This window comes from Stegastes partitus, unplaced genomic scaffold (assembly GCF_000690725.1).
Source record: "Stegastes partitus isolate 25-593 unplaced genomic scaffold, Stegastes_partitus-1.0.2 Scaffold1438, whole genome shotgun sequence".
Lineage (NCBI taxonomy): Eukaryota > Metazoa > Chordata > Actinopteri > Pomacentridae > Stegastes > Stegastes partitus.
Window position 1 is genome coordinate 126,750 of NW_007579169.1, and position 27,070 is coordinate 153,819.

General features: G+C 41.5%; 1 protein-coding gene across 1 annotated transcript; it reads left to right on the forward strand.

The window, feature by feature from the left end:
- Nucleotides 1–232: 232 nt before the first annotated feature.
- pip4p1a (phosphatidylinositol-4,5-bisphosphate 4-phosphatase 1a) lies at nucleotides 233–21,223 on the forward strand. Its single transcript, XM_008299624.1, has 7 exons — nucleotides 233–388; nucleotides 1,316–1,509; nucleotides 8,394–8,500; nucleotides 10,081–10,186; nucleotides 14,522–14,574; nucleotides 15,731–15,821; nucleotides 18,545–21,223. The coding sequence occupies exons 1-7, from the start codon at nucleotides 271–273 to the stop codon at nucleotides 18,686–18,688; spliced, it is 813 nt and encodes a 270-aa protein (XP_008297846.1). The 5' UTR covers nucleotides 233–270; the 3' UTR covers nucleotides 18,689–21,223.
- The last annotated feature ends 5,847 nt before the right edge of the window (nucleotides 21,224–27,070 follow it).

Here is a 27,070-nt window from a genome sequence, read left to right on the forward strand (position 1 = left end):
TCTCGTAAAGGTTACTGACAATCTTACAGTATTTCACTGAAAAATAATATAATTTCCATGTAACTTTCATTAGCATCTAATACTCCGGGGCCTCCGCGGAGCCTCCCCGGTGAGCAGTGCCACACCCCCGGGCATCGTTACCGCAGCAGCAGCGGTGGTGTGATCATGTGACGCCTGCATTTCCGACACAACAATACAACACCGTATCGGTCTGCAATCTCGCTCCCACTCTCCCACCTCCTCCCCCCTCCAACGCCTCGCTCTCTCGGTATGGCGGACGGCGAGAGGTCCCCGTTACTATCGGATCTGGGAGATGGTGCCCTGGGCAGCGGTAACGGCGGGGTGTCTCCCGGCGCGGCGCCCTACAGCGTGCCCAGCAAACCATCGGGTGAGTATCCATGGAGCCCTCTCCTCCACCCTGCCTCTGTTAGCCTAGCTTCACGTTAGCATCCACTGACAGGGCATTCCGATTAGCCTGCTAGCTGGGCTGTGACAGTGGCAAAAAAAGAGTCGGCCTGTTGTGGCGGTGCTTGTGCATAATATGAAATAAGCTCACATGATGTTTGCTCGTGAGCATATTTTTTGTTGTTAATTGTTTTACTGTAAAGTCGTGAAGCAGACAGGAATCAGCGTTATGCTAGCTGGCTAACCTAGCAACCGTTATGTTAGCTTGGTTGCTAGCTCCCGCTTAGCACCGGCAAACAAACCTCACAGCTTCAAATTTGCAGCTCATTAATATTATTATCAAACTGTATTTTATTTACGGTTTCCAATACACGTTATAGCAGTCGTAGGGTGCCTACTGCATTTGCAAGCTAGGTAACTGTACCGCTTAGCTAGCTAGCATCCCAGTAACACCTGATTTGATTGACATGTAAGGAAGCCACTACGGAGGCTGCTGAGGGATGCTGCAAGACAGAGATGCGACCAATGATCGAGCACATACAGTAATGGAAAGGGCATGAGTTGTGACTCCTTAATTGTGTATCTTGTCTACAATGTAGTGTTGCATAACATTTGTAGATTAAACTACCCCACTCTCTCCCATATTCTGATTTAACTGTGGCTCTCACACACAGCTCGACTCCCATTTGTTCAAACTGACCCCGCTCAGCATTCCTGGAGTGTTTTTCTCCCAAATCTCCTTTCAGTTGAACTCGAGACCAAATCTTATTATCCTGTTTATCGTAAGACGCTACTTGTCATGGGAATTGGGAGGGTTTCCACTCCACTGTGCAACTCTTGTGACCGTGTTCCCTCGACAATCCTTCATTTGTCACTGCTCTTACTACTTTTGTGTTCTTCCCTCGTGCAGACTTCCCTCCGTTCCCCAGCCCCAGTCAGCCCTCGGTGCTCCTAGGGGAGGACCCTCCGCCATACTCCCCTCTCACCTCCCCGGAGAGCGGCAGCGCCCCTCTCATCAGCTGCAGGGTGTGTCAGAGCATGATCTCGGTGGAGGGCAAGATCCACCAGCACGTGGTCAAGTGTGCGATTTGCAATGAGGCTACGGTAGGTTTCAAGGGGGACCTGTAGATCCAAATGTAACACACAAACATGTTGCTTATATACTCCATCAGGGTTTTTTGTGGTTCAGAATGGGCCTTTGTGGGGTGACTACGCTCGTATTTGAAAGAAACCGATTCATTTTCCTGGTATTTCTCAAGCGAGGATAGCCAGAAATGTCCATTGTGCTTGAGGAAATAAAACCCCAATTAACAACTGGTTTAAAAAATTAATTGCTATTGCTACTCTCAGTTCTTATAATTTCCCTTTGGGACTGGCAACAACCTCGCCGAAAGTTCCTTGATGCAGGAAAAACCCTGTATATCAGCTGCTACTCCCATATACAAACATACACAGACGAGTATCTTTTATTAAAGAGCTGCTTGACAAGAAATACAAAACTTTTTTTTCCTCGTAGAAATCTAGTGGTATCTAACCACATAAATGTTTACTTTATCTCTGAAATATCTGCCTCTGTCCCAGTATTTTTAAGGCAAATGTGATTTAACATTTTGTGCAACAAGGCAATGAAAATTCAGCAGCATCTCTTGTCAAAGTCAGTGTCCTCGTCACTCCGGATAATCCCCAGAGTTTGCTCAGAGGTCACTAATAGTCCCTGTAATCCCTGTGAAAAGGATGGAATGAAACCGTTATTTTCCCCCCAAACACCCGCGTGTGTCGTGTTCATCCACCTATAAATTGCATTATGGGTAGGATATATATATCTCCTCTGATCAACAAGTAGGATTTGCAAGATACCAACTAGTTTGTCTCACTGTATGACATAGAAAGTTGATTTTTGATGCGATATGGTTCATGCATAACTTTGAGAATTCACCTGATTGATTTGGTCAGATGAGTACACTGTTGTTTGGACTTGCCTGTTATTATCGATACATATATTTTTTTAAAAGTTTGGTTGAAGTTTACCATAGAGGCTGATCAGAAGATGCAAAACTCACAATTAATTAAGCTAAAACACCTTCACTGACTCCAGCAGTCTGGCAGTGTCTAAAAAAGACAATAAATTAGCACTTTGCATGGTGTGTTCTGACAAAATTCCTCATGGAATAAAGCAATCAAAACATTTCAACACCATGAACCTCATCAGATGTTTGACGTAAAGGAATATGGTGAAGTTTCAGAGTAAGCTAACACTTAGGCAGAGAGGGAGAGAGACTGAGAAGACAGACTGTTAAGCAACTTAACTGCCGCTCGCTCAGCTGTGAGTTTTCTGTTTCTTGCATCTTGCTCTGCATGAAGAGAAAAATTGAGGATCGACTGACTTGAAACATTTCTTTGGCCATCGCCTTTTTTTTGGGCACTTTCATCATATAGAATTGGAGTGGATTGATGAGGGGCTGGTGTTTTGTGGCCTTAGTATAATTTTATTGGTCTAACTGGTATTTTGTGCCCCTTTAGCTTTTATTCAAATTGTATTTAATGAAGCATGTTTATTTAATTTTTACAGGAAAGCTTTATTGTAAAGCTCTGAACTGTTCTCAGTAACCAGACCACTGTGCTTGAAGTTGTGTCTCTAAAGGCCACGTCATGCTTTCTGCCTGTCTGCAAGGTTACATGCAACATAAACGTCATCATCCAAACAAGTCTATGAGCGTCCACCTAAAATTTGCAACCGCACGGACCGTCCTCTCTGTGATCGTATCGTCTGTATGAGGTTCATGGTGTTGAAATGTGCGTCAGAAAGACAAACGGTGCTTATAACAAATGCTTGTCATAATTCTCAGTCATCAACACCTTTTTAATTCATCATTAAAACAGTTGTAATGGAAGTAGTGGACTTTGGAGGAGCTTTGCTTTGTACAACCTTCCCATAGACAGAGTCCAAACATAGTGGGACAATAAGTTCTCCAGAAGTCTTGAGCTGGTTCTACACACTGTACTCGACACACCTCAGGAATAATCACATTGACACGGTGCTACAGTCCAATCTCTAACTAGAAGGTATCATCTGTAAAAAAGAAAAGTCACAGGCAGCATTTCAGAAAAATCCACGGGAGCCCAACATGTATTTATATGTTCAATATTAGCACGGCAGTGTGATTGTCTATGTACTGGTCTAATGTTTCTGAGAGAGAAAGTGGAATATGTTGGGTTGTATTCACTGTTGTTAAGGTTAGTTAATCATCTAAATAGTGATACATGATAAGTAGAAAGCTGCAAATAGAACCATCCATTCATCCATCCATCCATCCATCCATCCATCCATCCATCCATCCATTATCTATACACCGCTTAATCCTCACTCGGGTCATGGGGGGCTGGAGTCTATCCCAGCCGACTTAGGGCGAAGGCAGGGGACACCCTGGACAGGTCACCAGTCTATCACAGGGCTACACTTAGAGACAGACAACCAAGCACACTCACATTCACACCTACAGACAATTTACAATCACCAATTAACCTCAACATGTTTCTGGACTGTGTGGGAGGAAGCCGGAGAACCCGGAGAGAACCCACGCTGCACGGGGAGAACATGCAAACTCCACGCAGAAATATCCCAACGCAAACCGGCGACCTTCTTGCTGCGAGGCAACAGTGCTAACCACAGAGCCACCTTGCAGCCCCAAACTAAACAATCCCAGTGAGATTTCTTGTAAAGGTGGTGGAGGTTCTCCTCACACAGGCCAAGCATACAAATCTCAGCATATAGGATGTTACTGTTTGACACTTAGAAATTCCAATAGATTATAATAATTTTTAAAAAACTGTCAAAATGAGGAGGGTTGCGCTGACAGACATAATCCAAACGCGGTGAAACGCACGCAGAAGCAAGACTAAAAACACCTGACGTAGACTAACATTATTTAGAAGATGGACTTGTGATAATTATACTCATAATTACACAGGTAGCACAAATCATCTGACAGTGATGTACTGAAGTTGCTAATTTACTGACCCTAAAGACTGGCCAGCTGTGGGAAAAGACGCGACAGAAAGATGCTCAGCTTCAGCTTTAATTAACAAGTTTAAATTGCGTCTTTGACCACAGGAAAAAAAAAGAAAAAAAAAAACTATCCTGATGATGGCGACAGTTTGACAGTTGTACTGACTGATTATGAGACAGCATGCAATTTCAACTGCCAGACTCCCAGGTTGATGGGTCTCCACGAGAGTGCATCACTAACTATGCAAATCAGTGCACAGATGGAAGCAGAAATATGAAATGTGTCCTGATGTACTAATGGGCAATGAGAGCACTTTACAGATGGAACCAGCATATGTAGACGTACAGAAAGATGTCCGGAGTGTGTAGATGTGGACTGCTGGCCGAAGCCTTATACAGCATACAGCCGCGTTTACGCTGAAGTCCAAGTGTGAAAGCGTGCGTCATTTGTAATGCTAATGAAAACTGAACGATACATGAATTATTGGCTGAAATCCAAACATTCGTGGAAGAATGTGGACAGTAGGCCAAATCTGCTTATTGCAATATCTGTGGGACAACAGTTATTTGTTTTAAATAAACATGTGGGGTTCTCAGCATCTTTATTAGTGTTATTACTAGCCTTTATTAGCGTTAATTGGACTGCTAAATTATTCATATTGTCTCATAATAATTTTGTCCAGCCAAGCCTTAATTTGACAGCAGGAGTGGGATGGCAATCAGCACACAAGTAATTGCAAGTAAACAATATTAATTGTTGCTTCGCTGCCACGGATTTGTGTTGCAAAACCGGTCTTTATCACAGACGATGGGCTGTAATCATGAGGCAGTCTCTTAGTAGCAGTGACACAGCTGAGACAGCACAGGAAATGATTATATATTGAGGTGTCACATGCAAAGTTGCATGACTTATTTGCTCGTAACGAACATCATTTATACTGTGGAAAAGGTTAGTTTCCTGGAGCTGTGTGCTGTTTTTGATAAATGTGATACAGAATGGGGCTGATTAATAGAAACACCTGTCAGTATAACAACAACAACAGAATCAACACAAACTGCAGCCTTTAAAATGACCTTATAGATCAGTCTTTGAAGAATACCTGTCAACTTTATGAGAATTTAATGCACTTTTGCATCAGGTAGAAGAAACTCAAACGTTTCCACCAACACATGCCGACATGAAAATAACTTTAACCTTCAGTGCAGAACCTTTGTCTCCCCCTTCTGGCAGTGAGAGCAATTACACAAACACTGTCGACATGTTTCTGTTTCGTCTGGAGCATCAGAAACCTTTCTTGGATGCTTCCTGTTTTTTCCTGGCATTATCCGAGCTGCTGCAGCCTACTCTGTCTCTGTCTGGATGGTTCAGTTCTGGAACACCAGTCATTGCTGCTCAATGTAGAATACAATGCTACCAGATTTGAAAACTCCTGCATCCTGCAAAAAAAACCAAAAAACCAGAGAGATCCCGGTTACTGATGGGCTTAATCGGCATTATGCGGATTCGCTTTGGCAGGGCTTGACTTTAAAAGACATTCTTTTATTTGCAAAAGTCGCTCATTCCACCTTTTAATAAGTAAATCTGAGTGAAATTAGAAAATCCACTGTATAATGATCACTCCTAATATTAGTTTTCCCTCCCGGTTATCAGCTCCTTCCCCTTCAGTGTAGATATAAGCTTCACTCCCACACACATCGTGAGTGAAACTGATGATGGAAAAGAGAGACACAGTGTGATCTGGTTAGTCAGAGTTTAATGATGCAGCGGAGAGAAGCGTCAGGATGCTACCTTCATACCAAACAGAGGCATGTGACTTGTGCATAGGTGTTTAAATGTAACACTGATTTCCACTCTTGAGGCACTCAGAGGCTTTCATAACTGATTTCGTGACACTGCACCAACAATATACTTGGGTTTTAAAACCATATACATCCTCATTACATTTATTTACACTTTATTTGTCTGTATTTTACTTTCTTTGCTTGTTTTTTTATCTGATGGTTGCTTGTTTGTGTTTTTTTGTGAATAGATGATTTTCACATTTTCTCATAATGCATATTAAGTTGAGATTTGTTGAGTTTTTTTTTTATAATGTCACATTTACAATTTATGTTTGTTGTGATGTTTGTGCTGCTTTGTTTTATCATGCAAAAAAATAGTTTAAAAAAAAAGGCCAGCTGTTTTTAGGCTCGTGTGATCTTTAAATATAGGTCTGTAAATGAACAAAAATCTTTAGATATAGGAATCTTTAGGACAGTTTCAGATCAGATTTTTACTGATAGTAACAGCTAGATAAGCCTTTTGCTTTGCAGAAGGCCTTTAGCAGATCTTCAGCATGTTTCTGACTGTGCAGAGTGCATGTATGATGCTAGAAGCTTCAGTTTTAAATCATAGCTCTCTTAATAACATTACACAAGCTGTATAAGTATGTCTTTTTGTAATTTGAACTCTTGTTTGTTGAGAAAAAGACACACAAGACGCTATCTTCGTACCAGAGACATGTGACTTGTGTCATGGTGTTAAACTGTAACACACATTAAAGTTTTTCCTCACACAAACTCAAACAGTGGCCTTAATGACTGACTTTGGCCCCGTTGTAGTTTGGGATCTAGTGAGAGGAAGCAAAGTTGGCCACCTCAACAGGTGCTCATACATTATGCATTTTTTGAATTTAGGTCCATAGAGTAAAATAATCTTTATATATAGGACGGTGTAGGGTAGTTTCTTGCCACTTTTGTCTGATATCTTTATTGATATTGAGGCCAGATAAGCCTGCTGCTTTACAGAAGACATCTGTCAGGCCTGCAGTGTGTTTCTGACCGCACAGGTTGAATGTATGATGCCTGAAGTTTCAGTTCAAACCATAACTCTCTTATTAACGTTAAAGGTGCTGTGTAATAAGCTGTATAATGATGTCGTTTGGACTCTTGTTTCTGTCGGGGAAAAGACACACAAAATGCTGCCTTCATACCAGACAAAGACATGTGGCATGTATAGTGGTGTGAAAATGTAACATGGATTACATTTTTCACAAACAAATTCTAACAGTGGCCTTGATAACGGATTTTGGCCTTGTAGTATTTTGGCTGCTCCTGCTCATACAGTATGTATTTTAAATGAACATACAGTTGTGACTCGATAATGTCAAACCTTTTATGTTGGATAGCAAGGCTGTCGGATTGTCAAGACAGAGATCCAGATAAAAGGAGGACTTGATGCTTGAAGGCTCATTTATTGTTAGTATTTATTGTTCATAGTTGTTATAATAACTAGTGTTTTGTTAGAGCACTACGCATCGCTGGATTTCTAATGACCGGTGCGCTTCTGATTGGTGACATAAAATCTCATGTTGGAGTCGGATCCAAGGCTGTCGGTATGTTGAGGCCATTTTTCATGGGTTCCGTTCATTTTTCTTAAAAACCTGTCGGATAGCAAGGTTTTCGGATTGTTAAGGGTCGGATTATCGAGTCACGACTGTATTTGGATAAATGAGCATGAGACAGGCCTGCAACATGGGATTTTTGAATACACGCTCATGCCAACAAAATGTTTAGATATAGGACTCTTTTGGACAGTTTCAAACCAGATTCTTCTAATATCTTTTACTGATATTAGGAGCTATATAGGTGAGCTGCTTCGTAAAAGGCTTCTATCAGGCCTACAGTGTGTTTCTGACGGCACAGAGTGAACGTGTGATGCCTGAAGTTTCAGTTCAAACCATAACTCTCCTATTAACACTACGGTAGCTGCATAATAAGCTGTATAATTATGTCGTTTGAACTGTTGGGGACAATAAATCACCCTAACCTGCGATTCCTGTGCAGTCACTTCCAATATCTCCTGGAGTACCTTGCTCTCCCTCATGTTGTACTGGTTAATTCTCGTCCATCAAGAATAATTGGCTTGTTATCTGCTCCCATTCTAATCCGTTGTTCCGCTGCCTCCTATCTCTTCCTCCTGTGTTTCTGTCTCCCTCTGCAGCCCATTAAGAATGCCCCAGCAGGGAAGAAGTACGTTCGCTGCCCCTGCAACTGTCTGCTCATCTGCAAAGTCACTTCCCAGAGGATCGCCTGTCCCCGACCATATTGGTGAGAGATTATTTGTGTCTGTCTGCAAACGTGTGTGTGTGTGTGTGTGTGTGTGTGTGCGCGCACACCACTGTGAGACTGCAAGAACACTGCACATCTCTGTGAGGAAGCAGAGGAAACAAGGTGCAATGGGAGCAGCAGTCCCGTAATTAAGGCTGTGCTCCCAGCGCAGTTTACATGCAGTGCTCAGCGAGCCGGATGAGGAAATAACAGCCTCATTAGAACAGCCACATCATGCGTTTCACTTCTGCATGTCATCAGTATTATGAGAGGTGCGCTATAATACTGTATGTATTGTAACTGTTAGTGTATCTTATTCGTTGATTCAGGGATCATGTTCCCTGATCATCTGGACGTTGCAGCTAGAAACAAACAAAAAAATAATAATTACAAATTTCACTCAGCATCAAGCTGCTTTTAGTTGTTCACTAAATTCCTGCAGAGTAGCTACCAACCAAGTGCACGTGGATTTATTCATATTATAATATCACGGGCCAGAATAAACACAGAAGCCTCTGAACAGTTCAGGTGAATGTCACTGCTTTGGTGTGTATTTAATTTTAGGGGGTATTAAATAAATATTACAGGGTTGCTGTAAGTTAAAATACAGTTTGCAGAAAGAAAACTTGTGCTGTGACGGGAACTTAGCAAATAAAAATCCACAAAACACTTTTTATAGTATGTGATTTTTATAGTAGGAAAAAAAACCCAAGACAAGGCTGATGTCAGTCAGTGCAGATGCACAGCTCTGGCAGCTCATCTGAACATCATGCTGTCAGCAGCCTAGCGTAATTGGTAAGAGAGATAAGATTCTTTGTTTATGCTCGAGGCATAAAATGTGCAAGAGCAACATTTTTAGCCTTCTTTTTTGAATGTTTAAATTCGTGCTGCTATGTAAATATGTTTAATTTTAACCTGAACATCACAAAATCTCTTGTCATAAAGATCTGAAACCCATAAATTGCATCTGTCACCTTAAAATGCCGATCGTAAAGTTCGGCTCAAGGCGAAAGGGTTTGCATGTTTGAATATTTTGCGGTTGGTGGCGAATTACAGGCGAAAAATATTAACACAACTTAACAATTTATGGTGCTGCGGAAGTCTTGTTTTCGATATTAATTTCTGTTTTAGCTTTCTTTAAGATTGCTGCTTCTAATCTGTGACGTTCAGATCACGTTTTGCGAAAGTCCACATTATTAGTATATGAGTGATGGTAAAGCGTTGGAGGTGCACATTCCTCTTAGGCCACTTTTCCTGCATTAAATTACTCTCAGGAGTTTACCTCCAGCATCACTGTTTTGCATTCAAACCAGACATGCTGACTAAACCAGACACATCTCAGTGCCGCTGTCTGATCAGTGATTCTGAGCTACTGTAGGTGTCTGAGGAGCTGATTGTACAAAAGCGGCGTGCGTAATGAGAGGATTGGCGACTGATGGATTCCATAAAGCAAAGCCGCAGTCAGCCTTTGAGACGACTGCTCACAACATCGGGGCTTTATTATCTTGCTCTTGCACCGAATAATATCTTGAGTAAACTTGTGGCGCGACTGCTGACTTTGTGTGTCTGTCTCCTTCCAGTAAGAGGATAATAAATCTGGGTCCAGTTCATCCCGGTCCTGCCAGTCCTGACCCCCAGCCAGCTGGAGCTCGCGTCTCCTGTGGACACTGCAGCAACACCTTCCTGGTACTGACTCTCTCTCACTGCTTAAAAGAACATTTAATTGGAGTAAAACTTTTCTGAGCAAATACCCGCAGGATTTGGAGACACAACACTGTCTTTCTTTTTTTTTTTTTTTTTGTTAGAAGAACAGTTTAGCTGATTTGATTTCTTGGTAGATGAGAGGGTTGATATCACTTTCAATTGTGCCTGTCAAATATAAGCTTAGTTTAGCTCAGCAATAAAGACTGAAAAGACAAAACTAATTAGCCATCATATCACATCCTAATTCATTGCTCTGTACAATAAAAATGTGGCTTGTCATCTCTTTTAATGCCACAATGTATAGATATGAAGCTAATGTAGATCTGCTTGTTTAACCTTGACAGAGGAGGAAAAACTCCATGAATAAAAATCCACCGATAGATTAATCCTTGACCTTAAAACATGTAACAAAACCATCTTTCTAACTTCAGTCACATCTCATTGTCTCCATTCATTCCAGTGTGAAAACTACACCCTGGCCTTTTTCTTGGTCAGAAACAACAGACGCCACACTAGTAGAACATTTGAATGAGCTTTTATGCGACACTATCCTTGTTAATAAGAGCGCGAATAAGGAAACGGATGAAAAGTAGCCGCTGCTGTGCATCTATCAGCGCCACGGAGGCGTGGAGAGGGCGACGCTGAGTGGAGTTTATGATATTGCGCCGCCACGCTTGGATGGCGAAAACAGCATGCACGCTGGTATCTTTTATTAAAGTGAATTAGTGATCAGTCGCCCTCGCACATCAATAATAACCTAATTTTACACATAATCCATGATGCCGATGATACAGAAAACCAGAAAATGCTCCGCAGAAATAGAATATTATTTTAGAGACGCCCTTAAAAGTTCTGACGCCCTGTTCAGGAGGAGGAGCCGGCTCTCGCACCCTGATTCAGTGCACGAAGCTGGTTTCAAACGTGACAAAGTTCTGCTCTTCAACAGGATTTCTGTTGTGTTTGAACCGTGCATCAGATGTTCAGGTTTCTACTTTCTGACGACACCATGTCTATGTCTGCCCCTCATCTGTACCCAGACATTGTACTCGTCTTATTAGCTCTCTTTCTCATTTGCTACTCAGCTATTTGCGGCACTTTAATGCGCACGACCCGAAGCGACCCCATCAGTGTCTCCTCGGAGAGACTGTCATTATCCCCGATTTTAGACGAAATCACTTCTCCCCCCCTTTGCTCCGATGGCCGAGTTTTTTCACCTCGTCTTCCTGAACTGTTTGGAACTAAAAGCACTTTTGATTTCCATCGTGGTCACATAAAACATCTAAAACAAGCAGTTCTGAGCGACCGTAACGCTGCCCTCGGGTCAGGTATCGACGCCTGAGCCGGCTAAAGCTCCAAAAGCTTCTCAGTAGACTTTCTATTAAATTCTCTGTTTACCTTCTCAGTACTTATGTCTGTGCACAAATCTGCCTAACTCCTGCCAAGAGTTTTTAAGATGTATAGCAGCCGGTATAATGAATTCAAATTATTAGCAGCGGTGTCAGTAGTATTGGTTTTATTCAGAAAACATGAATTGATTATACTTATCAGCCTCTGAGGCAGTGAGTAAGAATTGCAACGTCAGTACAACCAGCATTTATTAAGTTTCTGGCACAGGTCCTCACCTCTCCCGTCTCTTTGAATGGCACAAACCCGAAAAATACATAACCAATAAAATCACATTCGCTATAGAGAGCCAGGATCCAATAAACATGTTTTGAAGAGAGAACGCATTACTGTGCAGAATAACTGAATAATAAAACTGCTTTGGCATTTACTTTTTTTTTTTTTTTTTTGTGGCTTTTCAAGTAACGCTTTTATCATCTGCAGCCCAAGTGTCGTGTGACAGTTTCAGTAGGCCTGCAAGCTTTTTGTTGTGAAATGTACTGTAGCAAGTGAATTATTGAAAAGCCAAAACATCCAAGCTCTGGGCCGAGTAAATGTTGAGTTATCGGTGCAGATCAATAACCCTATCAACTCTCCGCTGATATATCGCGGTCATTTCGTGCTAAGGGTGAAGTAAAAATTTTTCTTGCTGCTCTTTTAACAATCAGCGCGACAGGTAAGGATGGTTTAAATATACGGTGAAGGAGATGAGGTCGGTACAGTCGCAAAAGGAGAAGAATAGAGGTGTAAAATCAGGTTAGATGAATGGCACAGGGTGTCGAGGAGTCGGCTGGACCTTTTCCCACCTGCTTTAAGATGAGGTGACTGAAGGAAAATACAAATCTGCGCCCCAGGTGGCCTCGCAGTGAATCTTTTCCCGCAGATGTGGTGATAACGTTCTCCTGTACGCCGTTTTCCTTCACAACAAGAAGAATGTACGGCACGCACAGTGGATTCTGCTCTGCTGGGTTTACAAATGTATCACGGCCCAACTTTGGGGAGAGAATATGTGTCTGTGTTGTGAAGGAATACCATTTTTTTCTGTCATTTTCTTGTGCAGCGCAAAGCACCTGTTGCCAAGAATTTGGATGTTTGTATTCAATTTCCTCAAGGTGTCAGTAGGCGTATTGAAAAAAAGAAGAAAAAAGAAAAGAAAAAAGAGCTTCTGTAATTCATAGAGGAATTCATCTTCCAATTCATGACTTGTACCTGGCATCAGGGTTTTCTCCAGGCAATCTATGCATTTTTTTTGGGCTATTTCTCACTTTTTTATTAACAAAAATGTCTGTTGTGCTTGAGAAAGTGGAACCTAAATTAACAACTGGTTAAAAATATATTTTCTCAGTTCTCGGTGCTGGCGATTTGTATTTGCCAGTGACTGAAATAAATAGTCTTTGGTGGCAACTATATGTAGGAAAAAGAGTCGCAGGCTCATTGTGGATTCATCTCTCATCTATCAAAGAAACAGATCAATAATCAATTGATAATTTGGATGATTTATCAAGCATATACAGTCGTGACCTGATAATCCAACACTAAATGTAAAACCTCCTTTTATGTTGGATAGCAAGGCTGTCGGATTGTCAAGACGGAGGTCCAGATACAAGGAGGGCTTGATGCTTAGAGGGTCATTAGTTGTTAATATTTATTGTTTATAGTTGTTATAATAACTAGTAGGGCTGGTCCCAATAGCACTTCCTGGTCTCTGGATATTCAGGCCCAATTAAAGATGACTATCCCAACATGCGGCGCAGTCGAGGGGGGGTTACCCGTTGAAGCACTCCCCTGGGGCGGAAGTGTCCAGAACACACGGGCAGTTTGTGGCTGCTGATGCCAGTTCAGTTAGCGCTCACACTTCTGTTTCCACCATCGGTGGCGGCGGGGGAGTGGCAGATACGCTCCACCGTTACCATCCGTGTTTACTTCTGTAAACACTGAGCACGCTCGCTGCGTGTGACGTCGTCGTGTCCTCTTCTGCACATGCGGGACACTTTTGGGTCGTATGAAGTTCACACAGCAGATCACATACAAGTCGTGTTTAACTGGAAACGTGAACGAACTCGCAAAGAAATCCTCATTGAGCATCAAGTCCTGCAGTGTGAACATAGCCAAACTGTGGGATTGTTCAGTCAGATAATACGCTGTTATCCTTATGTGTGATATTAAAAATAGCCTTAACATACCGACAGCCTTGGATTCCGACTCCAACATGACATTTTATGAGTTCCATTTTTTTTCCCTAAAAACCTGTCAGATAACAAGGTTTTCGGGTTGTTAAGGGTCGGATCATCGAGTCACGACTGTACATTCATAAACATTCATGAGTTTTAGCTTCTAAATGGTGAGGTTGTTTTTCTTATATAATTGTAAATTCAGTATCTTGAACGATTTTGATTGTTTTTAAGTAGAAAGGAACAATTCTGTAAGACTTTACAGACGATAATCTATAAATATGTTGTTTTAGTGCCATAATCAGTTACATGACAAACACTCCACGCTGAGGCCTTTACACTCGCTCCATGACTCACGCAAACTCCTCCGATCAGGCCGCTAATAGAAAAACCTTCTGACCAGGGCAAACACATAAAAAAACATCATTCATTCTGACTTCCATTAATGCATTATAAACAACCAGTGAAGGACTTTTCACTCCGACACCTGCTCACATTTGCTTTTCTATTTCCCACACAGCCACACTCACCTTATTTATCTGTTTGCCTGGTACATTTTATCTCCATGTGTGTGTGTTTTTTTTATTGAGAGCAACCCAGACACACTGATCTGTATGTTAGAATGAAGATCAAAGAGAATCACAGCGAATGCAGCACTTGGAGTGTTGTCATCAGTGTAACTGATAACTTGGCGAATGTGTGGCTCGGGGTTTTTTTTTTTGGCTGAAACTGAAGCTTTCATCTTTCTCTTTGTAAATTTCAGTGGACAGAGTTCACAGATCGGACGCTGGCCAGGTGCCCACACTGCAGGAAAGTGTAAGTAGCTATAAGCAAATCGTCCGCTACGCTCTTCTACTCTCACTGTACTTTTTTGCTTTCATATCTTTTGGCGTTTGCTCAGAGACACCCAACAAAGAAAGTGAAGGTTTTTGGCTTCACTGTCTCTCATGCAAGTGTTCTCTATTTCAAACTAAATCAAACGTGTTACATTACGACTTGTGGCTTTAACCTCACGTGCCTTAAAGCCTTCGTGTCTCATAACGTCACGAGGTTTCTAATCTGTGGGAGTTTGTTTGGTGTATGTGCATTCCTTTATCAGTGGCTCCACAAGCTCCTTAACACGGTCAGCAAAGTTCAGTAAGAAAGTAGAAGCGAGTCTGCAAGGATAACCAGCTGTGACGCAGGATGAATTCTTGAGATGCCAACTTGTAGTGAGAAAAAATCTGTAATGTTACGGCTTCATGTGACTGTTTTTGTGACTTCTTGTCACACTTGTTTTAATGAGCACATGCAGAACATTTGATTAAGCGTTAAAAATGTGTGCTAACTAAAAAACAAAACAGTGTGTTGCCTCAACGACCTAAAGTGCACGTTTCTGAATAATCAGCTCAGACCTTACAGGCAAAACAACAGACATTTGTGAGCAGATGTGCCAGTGCATCGGTTGTGTTACTGCAGTGCACAGGTGTGCCAGTGCAGCCTCCATGAGCAGCTTCAGTCCTGAGCTTGTCAAATCCAAAATAGCCCCAAAACCTGGACCGAATCTGGCCAGTTGAATTCCTGCAGGTGTAACTTCATCCTTCATGTGTTATTACAGCTCTGAGCTCCCAGCGAGAGTTAACTTTCATTGGTCTCAGCTTTAAAAAAAAACAAAACAATTCATTCATTCCCAAAATTAAAATTGATGGACCTTTTGTGCTTGAGAGATATCAAATTAATTTATAGCAACCATCCCTGCTATTTAATAGAAAAGCACAGGTGTAAATAATGCAATTAATGACGGCTTAATTCCATTTAGCTGCTCCAGTTTCAAGGTAACGACGTTGTACGTGGCTCACTGTCACTCTGTTATTAATGTGAGCAGCTGAGCTCTCCCTGCGATGAGTCAAAAAGTGCAAAAGTAAAACGCTGTCGTCACTGCGTTCATTTAATCTTCTGTTAGAGCTAATTGCGTCACTCTTTCCCCCTGCAGCTCCTCCATTGGTCAGAGGTATCCCCGGAGGCGGAGCTTGTGGTGTTTTCTACTCTGCTTGCTATTCAGCATTTCCACCGCCGGTCTGATGGTGAGTGGACGCCACACTGACATCCAGATAAGACAAGAGACTCCTTGTTCAGTATGAAAATCGATTATAAATAGCCGCCTTGCAGGCATTTACCTTTTTTCTTTTCTTTTCATGTCCTCCTTTTTTTTTTTTATTCTGTCATTTGAAAACCTGACAATTGCAGATAAAACGAAGGCGGCTGGAGGAAGGAATGCGATTACAATCTCCACTTTTGTTGTCACTTGTTTTACATGGAGGGCGTTGCACCTCGCGGCTGCTCTCCAGACACTGCGTGACAGGCTTTTATTTATCAGGGAGATATAGCACAACCTGCTTTAACTGTAACAGCAGCTTCAACACCCACAGAATAGCGGCATTGAGCATTTCTGACCTTCCGTTTTGTCTTCTTCTCCGCTCAGGCTGATTCGCGTGCGGCCTGTCGAGGCTCACAGGGCTTTATGTGTTCTCTGTTTTCAGCTGTTGCTTTCATTTAAAGGATTAGAAACGGTGTAAATGTTGAATACCATGAGAATTATATTGTCGATTTTTATAGGTTGTGATGAGAGTCTGACATCAGCCCACAGAAAGAACGAGGTGGTCCGTATGTTCTGTTCCGTGAACAGCAGAGGGTGCAAGATGAGCACCAAACAGTGAAACCGTTCAGAGAAGCATACAGTACTGTAGCTGAGCAGCACCAGGAACAGTAAGCAAAAGTGCACACATTAAATATGCCGTGTTGAAAGCATTGCATAATGCTGTTGTAGTGGCAATAAATGTCACAACACGGACTCGCGATATGTTTTATTAAAAAGACGCTTTTATTTATGCGAGTGGTTGCGAGAGCACGGAGCATTGACAGTTTAATCTTCAGAGGTGTGCATTGCATCAAGAACCTGTTAGAAGCCAGAAGTAAGAGATCAAACCGCATTTCCAGACTGCTCTTAATAATAAATAAGAGAGCAGAGGTTTTAAATGAACAGTAGCTAAGATTCATCAGCATAACGGCTTTAACGTCCTGGAATCGTCATGTATCCCCAAATCGGCAGCAGGAGCCGAGAGGTGCCACTTAAATTGTTATGACCCCCGAGAGCAGCTTGAATCATTAAAACTTTACAGATCATTTGTAGAAGGAGAAGGAAAGCTCGAGTTCAGGCATATTGATATGTTTTAGCCAGGTGTGATTACCTTACAGTGATTTCTGTTCGTAACATACACATAACCTGATCTGGGTGTCTGCTGCTGGCCTTGGTGGTGCGTTCTAGATGGGAGTGTTTTAATTTTAATGAGTACAGTAAGATAAAACAAATGCTCCCTAAATTAAATTTCACGATTTTTTTTTTTTGGACTTTTTATGCCCATATTAGCTTTGCTCTGGTGTTGTGACTTTGAAACAGATATTCATATTTCCACATTCTCAGACAATCCCTGTGGGTTCTCTCAAAGTCACTTTTGCCATCTTCATTAAATAATTTTCTTCTGAGCAGCTGCACACTTAATACTTGATGAGGAAGCTATTTTCTGTCTTATCCCCCAGTCACTCTTAAGTGTTGAATGTGAGCTCTGTCAGACAGAAAAGGAAAAAATCAGTGTCACTGGCATCAATCTGGTGCAGGTGGATTAATCACCGAGACTGGATACAGAAACTGAACTTAATGTTTTTTCTTTGTGTGGGATTTAGAGCTGCACTAATTAGTCAATTTGTCACTTGAAATGCCAAAAAAATGTGATGGTTTCTGCTTCTCATATGAATATATTTGGGATTTAGGCTGATAGATGAATAAAAAACACTTGAACTGGAAGTTTTTCTGGGGTTTTGTAGAAAAGTATAAATCGATTAATCGTCTGAACCCCAGATTCCTGCTGGCGAGATTATTGTTTACAAAAAAAATGTGAAAATCGCGCCATTTACTGGGTAAAAACAGGAAAAAAAACATATTTTTAATTTTCAAGTGCACCTTAAATATCTGTGACATGCTGTTTAGTCGAAGACTTAACCAAACCTAAGCTTACAATTAAGATATTTTATTGAAATAATTTTATTCTTCATGTCTTAATTAGAAATTCACCAAAATGAAACCTTTTCCTCTCATCAGATTCTGTTAAAAACAAAAAAAAATCTGCAATTTTTGGAGCAACTGGGAAGCCATTTGTGACTTCGCTGCTACTGAGTGTCTCGTGACAAAAATTCAATCTGTTTTCAGCTAAACTGCAGACTGTGTTTACACAGAGCAGAGAACAGCATGAAAACATACTGAAACATAAGCAGTAAAGCATCTACAGTACGTAGGGTCACCACGTATCCAGAGAAATCCACCTTTAGTTTTCCTATATTTTTAGGATTTATGGCGTAATAACATGTTGTCGTGGTTGTTCTGTTTCCACAGAGGAGCAGGACTTTATATTTCAGTGAAAAATGAGCCCACACTGACGTGACAAACATCCCGACGCCGCTTGGAGTTCAGAAGGTTAATCAACGGGATGCTTAACGGTGGAAATTACTGGATACTTAACTGGAACGCTGCGCAGATTAAGGCAACATAATCGGGTCAAATAATAAATGCGGAAAACATTTTCAAACATAATTGCGCTGTTAGCTCTCTGGTTTCTTACATCCAGCCTGATTGGACTTGGAGCTGGCTCATTAAAATCAGAACGCACCTACAAGTTCCCTTAAAGGGCTTTTTGAGAAATCCTAAAAATAAAACAAAACAAAAGCTTTCTGGGCTGCCGTTTTGTCTCTCCAGGCTGGAACGTGGGTGAAGGCTCAGACCTACCAGGGGATCTACGCCTCGTGGGCCGTGCTGCTGCTCCTGGTTCTCGTCACCCTGGCCCGGGCCTTCTACTGGGCCTGCATGAGGGTCAGCCAGCCCCTCCAGAACTTCACATAGAGGCCCCCCTCCTCCTCCTCCTCCTCCTCCTCATCTTCCTCCTCCTCCACCTGCTGCACCTCTCCTCTCAACCCGCCAGGCAGGAGGAGAGATGGCTTTAAATAAAACAAAAACAAAACAACAAAAAAAACAACACAAAAAACACAATATTTATTTAAATCCAACTCCAGGAAGAAAAAAAAAAGTTCTCCTTCTGTCCCTTCCCTTTTAGTCAAATGTGTTTCTAAAACTGGACGGCGGCAGCTGCGACTGCTATATATCTATCGGTAATTATGATGACGCGTATAGCCTACTGTACTGTTTATCTACTCTAATCTCGTGGCCAGTGTGGGGTTCATTTTAACATTTTTAACACCTTTTTTGTTCTTCTTTCTCTTTCCCCCCCTGCGCAGTTTGTACATTTTGGCTTCAGTCTGTGGCACATCCGTCTAGGGCTTAAAGTTAAGTCTTAGATGTCAATATCATCCCTGTTTTTGTTTTCTTTTTGTTTTCTTTTTGGGGTGGGGGCGGGGGGACGGACTCTCCCTTTTCCAATCCTAATTTGACATTAGTGTTTCAGCATTTTTAAAACAAGTCGGATGAAGCTAACACGTCGATGCCAGTAGAGGACGAGCGGCTGGAGAGCCTCCTCTTTTTTTTTTTTTTTTTTTTCTTCTCGCGTGAATCAAAAGATCAAGTAGACGTTAAAATGTGTCGGAAAAATTCAATTCAGAGGTTTGTGAAGGTAGGCTATGATGTTTCTGAACGCAGTGTTTATGCTGAATTATCCCCTGGGACTGACTTTGATCCAAAGCAGCTTGAAAGCCTTAAAAAAAGGAGGTGCGATAGAAGGATTCAACAAACACACACACCAACACACATGCAGACATGCACAGCCACATGAATTCACGCTGTTACGCCACAAAAGCAAGATGTTTAAAAAAAAACAAGAACGGTTTGTTAAAATCCATCCCAGCCTCTGTGTTCAAAGACAGACCTGCAGACAGAGTTTCTCCACGCTGTTGTCCTCGTCTGAGTCCAGGAAGTTGGGTGTTTTGTTGCGGTCCAATAAGAGTGGAACCACATCTATATCTCCTGTTGTTCTTACACTTCACAGCTTTTTATTTAACAATTTCCCCCCCGTAGTTCTTTCACATATCTCCAGTCAACGTATCATTAACAGCAGAGCTCGGCAGAAGCCTTCCTGCTATTTATTCTAAGACATACTTCTACGTTGGGCTCTCCAAAAACACAACAGAATATGAAACGAATGGGTGCAGCAGGCTTTTTGGAAAACTGATATCTGCCTCCTTATTTCCACAAAAGCCTGCGAGTGTATGTGAAGTGTTTCAGAATTGCTTTTTTTCTTTTTGTTTTCCGCTTGTACGTTTTCAAACTTACAAACCGGCCCGGTCTTGAGGAGCTGAATTTTTCATCTCTTTGTGCTAAAATACTTATTGACAAATGCGTCACAATTCAAGTAACAAATTTGCACAAAAGCTCCATTTTGCTCAATTCTGTTTGTGTTTTTGGTTCAATTTAGGATCATTAGTGGTGGAAATGTGTTTTTCTTGTCGCTGAAGACAGAGGCTGGTGGAGAATGTGTAGAGGAGGAAAAGCTACAGAATAGGTCAGTAACACACACTACATGTACATTCAGTGTAAGTCCCATAACTGTCTGTGGTTCTGAATGTGGTGACATTTCTTTGTATGATTTCTGTATGATTTTTGTTTGATTGTAAATATATTTGTGTACAATGGGAGCGACCGAGCGAATTCAGTCGCACTCCGAGCTTAACACTACTGCTGTGATCGCTGCAGAAGTTTTATTTGTCGTTTGTAAGAAGGTTATTTTTGCAACTCTTCACCTGTTACATATTTAATGATTTGATTAACTACTAACCTAATAAGCCTCTGGACGCGTGTCCAAACAAAAACCTTGAACACACACACACACACACACACATCGACGAAAACATGATCACATTCCCAAGCGATGACATCTCACACACACAAACACACCCAGCACCTTATACAGTAGTGACAAACACTGCATACACCGAGTGAGACGAGATGAAGTTACCCTGCTAGACTGAACCGAGCTGTTGACGCGGATGTCATGTTATTTATTATACACACTGCAAAACAGGATCACCTAAACAATTCGCTCTTTTATAGTCTTACAATCTCACATATTGCAGAAGGAAAAAAAAAAAAAGTCTGTTACGGAGTGAGATTATTTCATTTTCCTCCTCCTCCTCCGACGCTGCTCCAGGGCATTTATTTTGTTTCTTTCCTTTCGATACAATAATCTGCCAGTTTGGAGTTGTGCTCCACGCATTCGTTTTTTTAAAGACGAGAAAGACAAGATGATAGGACAGAATTTAAGAGGACACGACTTGTTTAAGAAGAGCCTTTTTTGCAGTGGAGTGACCACGTTTTATCCATGACTGCAAAAGACATTAATCATGTTAATAATGCCAATAATCAAGAACCTGGCTGAAGCTCTTTTCAGAGTTTGTTTACACTCAAATAAAGACATGATGATGTACAAAACACGTGACGTGACTTCTTTGTATGTAAAACTATTTAACGCTTTTGACATCACCTGCCCACCAACTCTCTTCTTTTTTTCTTTCATGCTGTCTTGCGTTGGATGTTTGCACCAGTATGTTCCAACCTCACAGCAGCATTTATCCAGTTCTTCTACCCAGTTATTTAAACTGTTTGTCCATTATTATTGTCTCCTCGTTTCATCCACCCATCCATTTTCTATACACCGCTTAATCCTCACTAGGGTCATGGGGGGCTGGAGTCTATCCCAGCCAACTTAGGGTGAAGGCAGGTTCACCTGGACAGGTAACCAGTCTATCACAGGGCTACACTTAGAGACAGACAACCAAGCACACTCACATTCACACCTACGGACAATTTAGAATCACCAATTAACCTCAACATGTTTTTAGACCTTGTGGGAGGAAGCTGGAGAACCCGGAGAGAACTCATGATGCACGGGGAGAACATGCAAACTCCACACAGAAAGATCCCGGGTGTGATTACTGGGATGCGAACTGGTGGCCTTTTTGCTGTGAGGCAACAGTGCTAACCACCGCGCCACCTTGCAGCCCCTCCTTGCTTCAGTCATTATTTATTTATAGCTACATATTGAAATGTCTTTTAAAATGTATCCTAATTTTGTTATGTGTTCATTACTTTTCGCTAAAAATTTCATCTGCTTAGTAAATATTAGCTCATGATTTTGACAATCTACCCTTTGTTATAGTTTAAATTAGCTTCCCTATTGGTTAAATTCATTTAAAATAATTATTTCAACAGATTACCAATTATGGTTAAATCACTGTGTCAACCAATTATGTGTTGCTCTTAGCAAGGTTGTTTATTTAAACTTAAACTTTGCTTCGCATTTACACCTTTGCAAAGTACTGTTCCATGACTTTAAACTATTTCTGTGGAATGACGCCTAATTCATTATGAAATAAGTAATTATGACTATGAAATTAATTCTGAAATATGTAAATGAGGCAATAAGAAATCAAAGTACCTTGAAATAAATTAAGTAAATATAAGGGAGTCCTTTGGAAAAAAAAAAAATCAGTTTTAGTGCAAAACCTTATAGGTTTACATACTTTTCTTTAGTATTTGGTAGCGTTGCCTTTAAACTGTATGACGTGGGTCAAACGTTCTGGGTTTCCTTCCACAAGCTTCTCACAATAGTTTGATAGAATTCTGGTCCATTGCTCCTGACAGAACTGGTGGAACTGAGTCAGGTTTGTTTGCTCCACACGCCTTTTCAGCTCTGCCCACAAATGTTCTGCAGGACTTTGTGATGGCCGCTCCAAAACGTTGACTTTGTTGTCGTGAAGCCTCTTTGTGACTTATTTGGTGGTATGCTGAGGGTTATTGTTATTGCCCAAGCTTTCACTTCCTGACTGATGTCTTGAGATGTTGCTTCAAGTTTTCCACATAATGTTCTTTCCTCATGATGTCATCTATTTAGTGAAGTGCACCAGTCCCTCCTGCAGCAGAACATGATGCTACCACCACCGTGCTTCACAGCTGGGATGGTGTTCTCAGGCTTGCAAGCTTCCCCCTTTTTCCTCCAAATGTAACGATGGTCATTATGGTCGAACAGTTCAGTTTTATTTTCACCAGACCACAGGACATGTCTCCAAAAATGAAAGTCTTTGTCCCTGCGTGCATTTGCAAACTGTAATACGGTGTTTTTATGTTGCTTTTGGAGAAATGTCTTCTTCCTCTCTGAGCAGCCTTTCAGCCCATGTCGGTACAGGACTGGTTTTACTGTGGGTAATGACTCTCTGACCAGCTTCAGCAACATATTCACAAGGTCTTTTGTTCTGGGGTTGATTCGCACATTTGGCACCAAAACACTTCATCTCTGGGACACAGAACCCGTCTCCTTCCTGAGCCTATGATGGCTGGACATTCCCATGGTGTTTATACTTGCATATAATTGTTTGAACAGATGAATGTGGAACCTTCAGGCATCTGGAAATTGTACCCAAGGATGAACCAGACTTGTGGACATTGTTTACAGTTTTGGTAGATTTTGCGACTTATTGTGTGCATCATTGAATTACAGTTAAAAAGTCTTCTTAATGTCCATATTTTACAGTATAGTTCGTTGAACCACTCTACAGTGAACCAAAAATCAGGCACCTCTGGGCAGTTTGCAGGTACTAATATATCAACACTGCAAATCCTCCTTTGCACAGATCTGAGGTTTATTTGTTGATTTTAAAATGAGAACAACTGTCTACGGAGCAGAGTATTGTTGTCAGTGGAAACCTGTGATTAAAGCTGTCATCCTATCTCTTCATTTGTGTGAAATCAAACCATTCCCGTTTTTCGCTGAACCCGAAGGACTCCAATTTTAGAACCACTAATTTAAAGCTTTGTGCTGTTCTTCAAAAAGAAACCAAATTATTTTTTATCTTTTTTTTTCTTTTTCCCTAATTCCCACAAAATGCCGGAAAGGAGCTCATCTTTTTTTTTTTTTTTTCACACGACTTGGCCCCTGTCGGCCTCTTGAGTTTCATGCGGATATATTTTTTGCCTGGACACAAAGAGATGGAGGGATTAAGGACATCGAGAAACCTTTCAGAAACCACAGCTCCCCGGAGAGCAGCTCGAACCAGGGAGGCTGAGAGACCAGAGAGTGGAGGAGGAAAAAAAAAAAGGAGTCAAGAAGACAATTGAGAGGCCATTAGCCGCCTTTCATTCTGTCGCACAACAGCTCAGCCGCCTTCTCACATGAATACAGACGTGCTCCTGGGCCATTTTATTGTAATTTTATTGACTTAATTTTTCACTCATGAAATTATTCGGCTTCACCTCCATAGGGAGCGTCGCCGTCTCTCTGCTCTCCACTTTTTGTTCTCCTCTTTGCCATCTTGATAGTTTTCCCATGTGAGATACTTCAGTGACAATTCAGCTGATGTGGGACTCATAAAATGGAATAAGGCGGGAAGGCGAGAGGAAATCTCATGTGGTGTAAATCGTTGTCTTCTTATTTGCTCCTCTCTTGAATTACGAGGGCCTCCTCTGCATTCAGTTTGCCTCGTACGCCGGTTAATGTATGTACTGGAGCGCAATATGATGTTTTTTTTTGATCATTGCAGGCGATGCTTTTTGCACACCACTGGCAAATCCAGTTAATAGGAAAAACTGCTCCTTTTAAAAGGGAATTATTTTTCAAACATGACCCTTTTTTAAAAAAATACGCAGCAGCACAATAAATCCTGCATTTGAATGCGACTGACTGTCGGATCATCCACATTTAGCAGAGCTGCCTTTTGTTTTATTGGATGCGGGGAGTGATTTTAAGGCCAAAATTCACAGAGAATTTGGTATGAAGAGGAAAATGCAGCCAAATTATTTGACTGGGCACGATGGCTGAAATTAATATGAATTTTTCTTTTTGTGTGTTTTTGTTTTTTCAAAACTTAATGCCCTGTGATATTTTATTTAACTAAAAACGAGCAAAGCAGAAATGCACCATTACACGTAAGCCGTGCATTAAAAATGTAAGTGAAGAGGATGGAATTGTCAGCGCTAATGTACTTAAAGTATCAAAACTAAAATTACACATTACACAGCAGAATGGCCGCTGGGTTGTAATGCAACCCAAAGAAAGATCAAACAGAATCTGTGCACGCACTGAAACTCTGCTCACATCTTTATCTGATTGCAAATTACACCATTTAGACTCTAAATTAATCCAACCGAGATTATTACACGTGCAAAACTTTAAAAGCGTGTAACCGAGCTCAGCCTGGAGCCGTTTGAACACTGCTGACCTGAAGTGCTTTATTTTACATTCTAGTTTCCAAAGATAACATGTGTTAGGGAGGAGAAAATACATATATAATGATGTGTAAGACAGGTGAGCCTGGTGTGAATATCTTAGTTCTCAGTATTCATACGCAGCTTTAACACTCATTTCTGTCTAAGTTACAAAACAACACAGAAATAACGAATGAAACACAACAATTATTGCACAGCGGTTAAACACATACAGTACACAACAGTCTACTCCTATGAACCTATAGATTCTCCTATGAACATCCATCCATCCATTATCTACACACCGCTTAATCCTCACTAGGGTCATGGGGGCTGGAGTCTATCCCAGCCGACTCAGGGCGAAGGCAGGTTCACCTGGACAGGTAACCAGTCTATCACAGGGCCACACTTAGAGACAGACAACCAAGCACACTCACATTCACACCTACAGACAATTTAGAATCACCAATTAACCTCAACATGTTTTTGGACTTGTGGGAGGAAGCCGGAGAACCCGGAGAGAACCCACGCTGCACAGGGAGAACATGGAGACTCCATGCAGACGTGAACCGGCAACCTTCTTGCTGCGAGGCAACAGTGCTAACTAACTGCGCCACCTTGCAGCCCGTCCTATGAACAATCAAAAGCAAACCTTAAAAAGACTATATTGAAAATTCTGCCCCCAAAGTAGAACCTCAGTGCAACAACAGTGAAAACAAATTGCTAAAAAGGTGTGATTTCCAGTTGTCCTAATTGCACGGTCAAAAAAAATGACCTTCGAACACCAGACCATCCTCAGGTTTGGCCGTGCAGGCTGTATCCATGTGTATATCTGCATCATGGCTCCATATGCATCAAGAAATGTCAAAGGAGCTGACAAATCTGATGACAAGACTTCACAAAAATACAAAAACAATCAGCTTGAAACCCAGCTGCAGCAGCAGTAATCAGGAGGCACAGAACGAGCCATAGTGCCGCTAATCAGAGCTGCATCCTCTAAATAACACCACAAACAGTTTACTACTTCTACACAATCTGCCTCTGAAAAACAGACGCTTCAGACGGGGCGGTCAATGGCAATCAGAGCCTCTGTGACAGCTCAGAGAGTGTGAAGGACACTTCATAACATCAGCCTCGATGGACTGTGTCCTTGAAAAACTGTTTGAAAACCCTGTTTGCTGCAAAACTACAAGATGAAACTTTGCTAAAGAACCTAAAAAGAAGCCTTCGTTGGTCCCATGAGACGACAATAAATTTTTTCGGCTCAGAAAATGATCAAGCATGTTTGGGGTGAACCTCTGAAGGACTGCCACAGTGAATGCAAAGTCCTGACAGTGAAGCGCAGAAGTGGGAGTCTGATGATGTGAGGCCGCATGAGTGAAAAAGGAGAGATGACATTCATGGATGCACCATGAATACATGTGGATATACCAAAATACTGGCTGACAAAATGACTCTCAGTCTGCAGACGCTTGACAGAGGAGGAATATTCCAGCATGATAACGATCCGAAACCCACTGCCAGAACCACACAAGAGCTTCTAAAGAAGAAAAAGGTGAAAACTATGATGGATGTTGCCTGACTTGAATCCAATAAAACACCTTTTGGTATTTTAAAGAGGAAGGTAGAGCAACACAAGCCCTCCAGCAAAAAGCAGCCGGAAAAAAATAGCCTCTGAAGAATGACAGAACATCTCTGCAGAAAGTTAGTATTCACTGTGCTGAGGAGGATTGAGTCTGTCATCAAAAATAAAGGTGGATGTATGAAATACTAAAAAAAAAAAAAAAGAAAGAAAGAGATGTGTATTGAGTAGTGATTTTTCTTGCATTTAGTTTCTTCTGTGGGGCCTGTATTTTTAATGTAGTAAATCTAAACTGTTAATTTTTTATTTTACACAAGAGCAAATACTCGACTGTTCAACTGAGAAGTGAAGCAGCTGTTGAGCGGTGATACAGTTTTGAATCATTTGATATTTAGGTGACATTGAACACTGACGTACGTACGCTGCAAACATCGTACACGCTGACAGCAACCAGCCAGAACCTTAAAACCAACAACAGTGACGTCAATAACATTGAT

Excerpts from the sequence above, each read along its gene's own strand:
- pip4p1a (XM_008299624.1), top strand. The coding sequence starts at position 271 with ATGGCGGACGGCGAGAGGTCCCCGTTACTATCGGATCTGGGAGATGGT. Across the intron at positions 8,501-10,080 it reads GCCTGTCCCCGACCATATTG|TAAGAGGATAATAAATCTGG; the intron begins GTGAGAGATTAT and ends GTCTCCTTCCAG. Across the intron at positions 10,187-14,521 it reads ACTGCAGCAACACCTTCCTG|TGGACAGAGTTCACAGATCG; the intron begins GTACTGACTCTC and ends TGTAAATTTCAG.